Source organism: Portunus trituberculatus, chromosome 3 (genome assembly GCF_017591435.1).
Source record: "Portunus trituberculatus isolate SZX2019 chromosome 3, ASM1759143v1, whole genome shotgun sequence".
Taxonomy (NCBI): Eukaryota; Metazoa; Arthropoda; class Malacostraca; order Decapoda; family Portunidae; genus Portunus; species Portunus trituberculatus.
In genome coordinates, this window is record NC_059257.1 from 7,892,755 (window position 1) to 7,902,754 (window position 10,000).

General features: G+C 37.4%; 1 protein-coding gene across 1 annotated transcript in view; it reads right to left on the bottom strand.

Moving 5' to 3' along the window:
• Nucleotides 1–8,969: 8,969 nt before the first annotated feature.
• The window catches only part of LOC123509775, a 2,824-nt gene continuing 1,793 nt past the window's right edge, over nt 8,970–10,000 (bottom strand). Inside the window, exons 3-4 of the mRNA XM_045264307.1 lie at nt 9,837–10,000; nt 8,970–9,220 (exon numbers count right to left, since the gene is read on the bottom strand). Of these exons, the coding sequence (XP_045120242.1) occupies nt 9,019–9,220; nt 9,837–10,000 (366 nt within the window). The 3' untranslated portion in view covers nt 8,970–9,018. The remainder of the gene's footprint in view (nt 9,221–9,836) is intronic.

Consider the following 10,000-nt stretch of genomic DNA (forward strand, 5'->3'; position numbering starts at 1 on the left):
ATTTCCTTTTTTTTTTTGGTCCTGTTTGTCCTTTTTCGTGTTTTCTTTTTTGTTTTATTTTTATTTTGGTTCTTTTTGAGTTTTGGTGTTTTGTTTTGTTGTGTTTTGAAAGTTTTGATCTTTTTTTTTATCACTTTTTTGTTTTATATTTTCTTTCTTTTCGTCGTATTTAATTTTATCTTGTTTTTTTATTTCTATTTTTTGTTCCTTTTTTATCTTTTTTTTTTGTTATGTTGTGTTTTGGAAGTGATTTGCTTTCTTTTTTCTTTCTTTCTTTTTTCTTCCTTTCTTTTTTTCTTTCTTTCTTTTTTTCTTCCTTTCTTTCTTTCTTTTCGTTTGCTTCAGTTTGGGTGTCAAGAAGTGAGCCATGAAGCACTTCAGAAAATTACCTTTTTACAATGAAGATTCTTTTTATATGTAATCTTCAGTTTTGGCTCACATCTCACGTGTCTTACCTCGAAATCCATGTATCACGTTTCAGAACACTCAAGATACACTTTTTGTACCTCCTATTTCAGTTCTAAGTGGGAATTTTAAACCTTTCTTGTATTCAATGTTCACCAAAGTGTTAATATTTCCTCAGATCTCGTGTTCAATTTGGTCTTGCATCTCACGTATCCCATCTCGAAATTCATGTATCACGTTTCACACAGCTCAACATAACATTTTTTACCTCTTTTTTTCAGTTCACAGCAGGAATTTTGAACATTTTTTATATCCAATGTTCACCTGTGTGTTTTTCTTCCCTCATATGTCACGTTCTGTTCTTCCCAAATCAGAGCATCATGTTTCATAGCAGAAGGTGTTATTCTAAAGTGATAAAGTGAAGATTTTATAACTGTTTTTGCGTCTTCTGTCTCTCTCTCTGACACACACACACACACACACACACACACACACACACACACACACACACACACACACACACACACACACACACACACACACACACACACATCCAGCGTTCAGTTTTGGCTTGTATCTCACGTGTCGTATCTCAAAATGCTTGTATCATGTTTCATACTGCTCAACATACAATTTTTACCTCATTTATTTTAATTCGCAACAGGAATTTTAAACCCTTCTTGTATTTATTTATTTATATCTAGTGTTCAATTTTGTCTTGTATCTCACGTGTCTTATCTCGAATTTCTTGTATCACGTTTCATACTGCTCAAGATACACTTTTGACTTCCTCTTTTGGTTCACAGCTGGAATTTTAAACCTTTCTTGTATCCAGATTTTCGATTGGGGCAGAAAAATCTAGTAGTTTTCAATGCCTCAAAAACTCAATTCCTCCATCTATCAACTCGACACAACCTTCCAGACAACTATCCCCTCTTCTTCAATGACACTCAACTGTCTCCCTCTTCCACAATGAATATCCTCGGTCTCTCCTTTGCTCTTAATCTTTTTCTAACTTTCTTTTTTTTTTTGCCCTTGGCTGGCCCTCTTCCCTACGTAAAAAAAAAAAAAAAATGCTATGGTTTATATCCTCTCATTTCTCACTTTCTGTTCTTCCACTTTGAAATCAGAACATCATTATTCTACTCAAAAAGGTGTTACTCTAAAATGAAGATTGTTTTTATGTCCAGTGTTCAATTTGGGTTTGCATCTCACGTTTCTTCTCATCTCGAAATTATTGCATCACGTTTCATAATCCTCAAGATACACTTTTCCTTTACCTCATATTGTACTAAACCTTGTATTCAATTCACCTGTGTGTTTGTATTCCCTCATATCTCACGTTCTGTCCTCCCACTTTGAAATCAGACCATCATATTTTGCTCTTTTTTTATGTAAGAAGGAAAACTGGCCAATGACAACATAAAACGATAATAAAGGCCCACTTAGTTGCCAGTTCCCTTACAGGTCTGAGAGAGTTGGCCAAAAATAAGGGATAAATGTCTTGAAACCTCTTAAATGAAGTCAGGTCACAGGAAGTTGGAAATACAGAAGCAGGCAAGAAGTTCCAGAATTTATCAGAGAAAAGCATGAATGATTGAGAGTACTGGTCAATTTTTGCATTAGAGGTTAACTTTTAAAAGGCAATATTCTAAACTTTCATCTCTTTAGTTCATAAGAATGTAAACTTCTCTTTCTATGTAGTATTTACTTATCTATTCATTTATTTACTATTTGGTGATTTTATACAGCTTCAGAAACTTATGTGGGGATTAAAATAGTGAAGGCTCTGGACCATTGGTTAATTTTGGCATTAGATATTAACTTTTCAAAGGCGGTATTCTAAGCTGTCCTCTCTTTAGTTCATAAGAATGTAAACTTTTATCTTCTGTTTAGTATTTAGAGTCAGTGTTTTATCTTGTATTTCACGTGCAGTCTATCTTCCCTTCTTGAAATTTTGACGTAAGGTTTTGTATTTTAACCTCGTCAGTCAGTATGTTGATCTTGTTGCATTTCACGTGCAGAGTGTCTTCCCTTCCTGAAATTTAGGCTTAAGGTTTTGTATTTTTAATCCCTTCAATACTGGGACACATTTTTACCAAGAGTTTTGAGTGTGATTAGACGATTTTATTTAGATTAGGAAATATTTATGGTCAGAAGATTAATGGTTCAGAGTCTTCACTATTTTAATCCCCACATGAGTTTCTGAAGCTGTATAAATTCGACAAGTAGTAAATAAATGAATAGGTAAGTGAATATGAAGACGTGTCATGATACTGAAGGGGTTAAGTGTAGTGTTAACCTTTTCTCTCTTATCTCAAATCATGATAGGCATTCTAATTCCTCTTTCTCTATTTATTATTTAGATTCAATATTTCACCTTTATAATATCAAAGGTACTAGTGATGAATTTTGACCTTTTCTCGTCTCAAGTTCACAATAATTCCAAGTTTTCTTCTATTTAATGTTCAGTTTGCTCTTTTCACGCACTCTGTACCTGGCCACCTTGAAATTAGTGTTTACCTTCATAATATCAAAGGTAATATTTTAACCTTTTCTCGTCTCAATTTCACAATAATCTAAACTTTTCTTCTATTTAATGCTCAGTTTTGTGTTTGCTTTTCTCAGTCACTCTTTACCTGGCCACCGTGAAATTAGTGTTTACCTTCATAACATCAAAAGTAGTGATTTTAAGCTTTTCTCGTCTCAATTTCACAATGATCTAAACTTTTCTCTTATTAATGTTTAGTTTAGTTTTTCTTCTCACGCACTGTGTACCTGTAAACCTTGAAATTAGTGTTTACCTTCATAATATCAAAGGTTGTTATTTTCTCTCGTGTCGCGCCTCAAAAACTCTCGTAAAAATCGTTCTTGCAAAAAACCTGAATCTCTTTCCAAAATTGAAGTGAAGATTCGTGTTGGATTTGTTGTCACGGTGCAAAATATCAAGACTTTATTTTTTTATTGCGATTTTTTTCACTTTTTTTTTTTTTTTTTATTCTTTCTGGCTCTGTTCGCTGGCTGCTGTTGTTGTTGTTGTTGTTGTTGTTGTTGTTGTTGTTGTTGTTGTTGTTGTTGTTGTTGTTGTTATTGATTAATATTTCTCGTTCTTGTTCTAGTTTTTTTTCCTCCTCATCATTTTCTTTTCTTTTTCTTTTTTCTCATCACCCTCTTCCTCCCTCTTTTCTTTCTTCTTCTTCTTCTTCTTCTTCTTTCTCCTCCTCCTCCTCCTCCTCCTCCTCCTCCTCCTCCTCCTCCTCCTCCTTCTTTTTCTACTTGTACTACCACCACCACCACCTCCTCTTCCTCCTCTCTCTCTCTCTCTCTCTCTCTCTCTCTCTCTCTCTCTCTCTCTCTCTCTCTCACCCCAGTAACCCGCCACACACCATGAAACACACCGGAACACACTCCAAAACCCTTTAAAACACAAAATTCTGATGTTCCGATTGGTGTCTCCGTGATGTGTTGGTTTCCTATCGCCCTCTCAGTCACTCTCCCACGCCCCATTAAGTAGCCAGACTCATGGGGTGGGTGTGGGAGGGATGGCGGCGGCGGCGGGGGGGTTACAGCAGTTGACCTTTTGCCCCTCTTTGCTAATTCTGCTACTTTTATTGAGCAAAGAACCAGGAATTGTTTGCTATTTTCTCTCTCTCTCTCTCTCTCTCTCTCTCTCTCTCTCTCTCTCTCTCTCTCTCTCTCTCTCTCTCTCTCTCTCTCTCTTTATCTTCCTTCCATATTGATTTTCTTATTTTATCTCTTCATTTCCTCTTCATTATCTCTCTCTCTCTCTCTCTCTCTCTCTCTCTCTCTCTCTCTCTCTCTCTCTCTCTCTCTCTCTCTCTCTCTCTCTCTCTCTCTCTCTCTCTCTCTCTAAAAAGAAAACGGAAAGATTTATTTTGTCACTTATTTATTTGGCCTCGTTTTCTATGCGATATTTTGATTTATTTCTCTTTTTCTTTATTTTCTTTTTTCTTTCTTTTTTTTCTTTATTTTCCGAGATCAAAACCACATTGGCCTACTTGGTGAGAAATGTGGCTTTTCCATTTTCTTTCTTTTTCTCTCTTTTTTTCGTTTTCTTTTCTTTTTCTTTTTTTCTGACCTGCTTTCATTCTGACCAATTCGTTCAACATGGAAGTTTGATCAGTAGAGAGAGAGAGAGAGAGAGAGAGAGTGTGTGTGTGTGTGTGTGTCTTTGTTTCTTTTCTTTTTTTTTTTCTCTATTATTATTTATCAAACTCGCAAGAAAAAAAGAAAATAAAAAAAAAAAAAAAAGTATTTAAGTCTAACCTCATACACAAACCTAGAAACAACAACAACAACAACAACAACAACAAATCAAGACATCCACCTTTTATTATTTACGTTATTTATTTACTTACAACCGCAAAACAACAACAACAACACCACCACCACCACCACCACCACCACCACCACCACCACCACATCTGGAGTTCTACAAGACGATAAACCACAAGAACACAACAATTACATAACGGGGATTTTGTACCTCGCTTTTACGATCAGGTGGACACAGGAACACCAATACCTCACCTATGTTCCCACCAGCTCTCTCTCTCTCTCTCTCTCTCTCTCTCTCTCTCTCTCTCTCTCTCTCTCTCTCTCTCTCTCTGGTGGTAATGATGTGTTTCTTGGATTTTGTTGTGCTGAATTCTTATCATTCTTGTTTTTTTTTTTTTTTTTTTCTTTTATTTGGTATGCCTGTTTTTGTCTGTTTTTCTTTATTTGTTTATTTATTTTGTGTGTGTGTATTTTGTTCTATGTTCGTTTTGATTTTTATTGCATTTTCACTTATTTTTATTCCTCCTTATTTATTCATTCATTTCCTTTAAGTATAATACGGATATCCACATTCTTCGTTTTTTTCTGCAGTCACTCCATAGATGTGCATTAAAATGGTGGCGCGCTCTCTGACTTCTAAACATGTAAAGCTTCTCTAGCGGCTCAAAATGTTTATACTGTGTCAGTAGTATTGTCGTGAACTATTACTGTCTTCTCGATTCAGCTTCTTCATTGCACGTGTCCTCTCTGCTTTTATCGCTTCACTGATTTGTTCCAGGCTTTGTTGGCGAGTTGTGTAGCTTTGGGTTTGGTGGCGGCGTCTTTCACACAAGGTTACAGCATAGCTGGCAACCCCTGGAAGTCCCAAAGAGTGAGAATCAGGAGTCAAGGGGGCACTGCCCCTGGTCAATTCCAGAGTGACACCCTTGTGGGGTAGTGCAGGGGAGCGAAGCCCCCAGATAATTAGGGATTGTGTTTCCAATCAGGTGAAAGCTTACAAACTGAAGCAAAGCGGACGTTTTATAGTCCGGAAAATTCGGTTTTACAGTTTATCTCGAAAAAATATCACGTTAAAAAGAATATTTGGGAAATATTTGCAAAAAATGCGTGAGTTTTTAGAAGCGATGTGTGTGACATTGAGAGGGAGGTCAAATGCGTGAGTGTCACACTTGATGCGTGAAAGTTGACAAGTGTGTTACAGAACGGTACTGACTGAAGTACACCAGATATTACTGAGTCCCCCAAAAACACACGCCAATAAAAGAAAAATTAAAGTATAAGAGAAAACGAAATATTTTGTGACAAACTGAAGTATAAATGTAAAACTCAAGATTTAAGAAAAGTTGCGTTAAAAATGTTCGAGAATATTACCCGCACAGCTTATCAAAACAACGAAGACTATGATATTGTTAGTTAGCGCCAAGACAACAGAACACTTTTAGAAGAAGACAAGACAAATTCACGGATAGGAATTATAAGTGTAAACAGGAACACATTTTATTTTCCTTTTTGTATACAAATTGAGGCACATGAAGGCTTAACGGCTTGTTAAGAACACCTAGCGGACTGCAGACCTATAAATAAACAATGCTGACCTATAAACAAGAGTCAGCTGCTGAGGGGGAGGAGGAAGAGCAACAATAAGAACAAGAACATGAACAAGAATAAGAATAAGAACAGGAAAACAAGAACAAGAACAGGAAGAAGAACAAGAAGAAAAAAGAAGAAGAAGAGGAAGAAGAGGCCAGGAGCAAGAGGAGGAGTAGGGGGAAAGAATATGATGACCAGGCGGAGGAGGAGGAGGAGGAGGAATAAGAATAAGGTGACGTTGCTGTGTTTTTCTGTGGTTGGATATTGTTGTTACTGTTGTTATGAGCATTTCAAACACGTGGATCCCGTTTTCTTTAAGGCAAGAGGGTCACCAGCAACGGAACCTAGTATTGCTTGTCCTCCTCCTCCTCCTCCTCCTCCTCCTCCTCCTCCTCCTCCTCCTCCTCCTCCTTCTTCTCCTGGCCATCTTCTTCTCCTCCTCCTTTACTATTATTATCTTATTATCTTATTTATTTATTTATTTATTTATCTATTTATTTGTTTATTTATTTATTTCAGTTACTGCATTAGATAGTAATATTTCTCTTCCAACCTTTCCTATCACATCTCTCTCTCTCTCTCTCTCTCTCTCTCTCTCTCTCTCTCTCTCTCTCTCTCTCTCTCTCTCTCTCTCTCTCTCCTTGAACCTTGGTGGCCTTCAGCTTCTAACTCGTAGAATCGTATTGGTAGCAGACACACACACAGACACACAGAAAGGCTCGTTAGGACCAGTAGGGCTGTTGCTGTCTGTTCCTTCCTTTGTATTCCTTTGTATTCCTACTCTTAATATAATCGTGATCTTAATATATGAATAGATAAAAGAAAATAATTGAATAGTTTTATAAGGAGAGAAGAAAAAAAAAATGTATAGGTTTAGAATTGATAGTAATCTCTCTCTCTCTCTCTCTCTCTCTCTCTCTCTCTCTCTCTCTCTCATGCACGGTGACGGTGGTGGTTGCAGTAATAGCAGTAGTAGTAGTGGTGGTGGTGGTGGTGGTGGTGGTGGTGATGGTGATGGTGGTGGTGATGATGGTGTGAACGCCGTTACCACACTATGCTTTTATCTAACGGGCTGACGATGTGGTTGTTATGATCATATGTACACACACACACACTCTCTCTCTCTCTCTCTCTCTCTCTCTCTCTCTCTCTCTCTCTCTTATATTTTGCTGTTTTTTCTCTATTTTTGTGAGGAAATATAAAAGATAAGGTGAAATTAAAAGAATAAAAGAAAGATGTAGAAGGAAAAAGATTAAAATGAGAAGGAAATTTAGAAGAGAGAATACTAACATTATATTAACCACCACCACCACCACCACCACCACCACCACCACCACATCTACATATTCATTAACTACGTACGTTAAACAACACGGTTCTTAATTACTGTACTCAGGTAAACTCTCTCTCTCTCTCTCTCTCTCTCTCTCTCTCTCTCTCTCTCTCTCTCTCTCTCCTTATTTCTTGCGTTTTCTTTTCTTTTCTATCTTTATGGCACCTTTTTTTATATATTACTCTCTCTCTCTCTCTCTCTCTCTCTCTCTCTCTCTCTCTCAGGTAAAAACAGGTAAACACAATATTTTACTCTTTATTATCAACTAAACTCAAAAAATCCCACACGTGTTTTTTTGAATGATAAAAAATGTGGGAATTACTTTAAAGATTACATGAAATTACTTAGAATTACTTGGAATATTGTAATCTCTGTTGTGACTTTAAAAAACGTGTCATTTGATCTTTTTGGGGAGAATTTTCTGTTGTTGTTGTGTGTGTGTGTGTGTGTGTGTGTGTGTGTGTGTGTGTGTGTGTGTGTGTGTTCTTGAGGTCAGTGAAGGAAATGAAAGAAGGAAAGAAGGAAGGAGAGGGAGAGGAAGGGAGGGAAGAGGGAGAGACGCCAGGTGTGTGTGTGTGTGTGTGTGTGTGTGTGTGTGTGTGTGTGTGTGTGTGTGTGTGTGTGTGTGTGTGTGTGTGTGTGTGTGTGTGTGTGTGTGTGTGTGCGCGCTCGCAAAGTCAACATCACTGTAATATAACAGTACTGTGTGTGTGTGTGTGTGTGTGTGTGTGTGTGTGTGTGTACTCTCTCTCTCTCTCTCTCTCTCTCTCTCTCTCTCTCTCTCTCTCTCTCTCTCTCTCTCTCTCTCTCTGGGATTTTTTGACTAATTGAGAAAAAATAGGCAAATTTCTACGCTCTTATAGTTTATTTATAAATACTTAACATTATTTACTATTATTATTATTATTATTATTATTATTATTATTATTATTACTTCTATTTTGATTTGCCCTAATTAATTTGTGCTATTCTAAGTAATGAAGATACATTATTATAATATGTGTGTACTTTTGTTGCAATAGTAGTAGTAGCAGTAGTAGTAGTAGTAGTAGTAGTAGTAGTAGTAGAAGAAGAAGAAGAAGAAGAAGAAGAAGAAGAAGAAGAAGAAAAAGAAGAAAAAGAAGAAGAAAAAAACAAGAAAAACAAGAAGTAGAAGTAGTTGTAGTAAAAGTAGAAGAAAATAAAGATAGGGAAAAATAATAAGAAGAAAAGGCCTTAACATACCTCCTCCTCCTCCTCCTCCTCCTCCTCCTCCTCCTCCTCCTCCTCCTCCTCCCTGCACACAACATCACATCAACACAAACAAACAAGAAAACCAGATAAATAACACACACACACACACACACACACACACACACACACACACACACACACACACACACACACACACACTACTCTTCCACCACTTCCTTCGTCGCCTTCTGCAGTCCGTCCGAGGCAGTAGGTGGTTGTGTTGTCATCTTGTAAGCCTCCTCGTCACAGTGGGGCGCCAACACATCACATTCCACGTCCTTTCCTTCAAGTATGTCAGAGGAGAGACGGTCAAGGAAAGCTGGTGTGTTCTCCTCGCCAAACAGCTGGGCCAGGCTGGTTCTGTAGAGACGTGGTAGAATTAAACCCTTCAGTGACACGTTTTCATATCCATTCTGCTTACTGCTTTCATTTTATACAGCCTCAGAAACTCATGTGGGGGGATTTCTCACAGGATTCTCATTTTATACAGCTTCAGAAACTCATGTGGGGTATTCTCATTTTGTACAGCTTCAGAAACTCATGTAGGGGATTCGAATAGTGATGACTCTGCACCATTAATCTTCTGACCTCCATAGACCCTTCCTAATGTCAATGAAATCGTCTAATTATACCCAAACTCAAGGTAAAATGTGTGCCAGTACTGAAAGGGTTAAAAGTTATGTGAAGAGAGAGAGAGAGAGAGAGAGAGAGAGAGAGAGAGAGAGAGAGAGAGAGAGAGAGAGAGAGAGAAATTAAGAGTTCTGTAAAAGTAAAAAAAAAAAAAAAAAAAAATACACAAGTAAAAATAACACAAGAAAAAAAAAAAAGGTCAGAAAAGGTCAAAAAAACAAGAAAAAGTAAAAAAAAACATGTCAAAAAAACAAAAGGTAAAAAAACAAAAACAAAAAACAACAAGAAGTAAAAAAAACACACAATAAAAAACAAACAAGCCAACAAGATGAAAACCAAGACTGACAAGGCAAGATGTTCCACGGAGGCTGAAGTTGCAGTTTCTTGGTTGGTGGTCAGGTAGTCACATAAGAACTTCCTGACGCACCCCCGGGAGAGTCTGTCCACCTTGTAGCTCTCCCACAGGTGGTTCGCGGCCCAGCTCAGGTGGCTCCCCTCGTGCTGGACGCT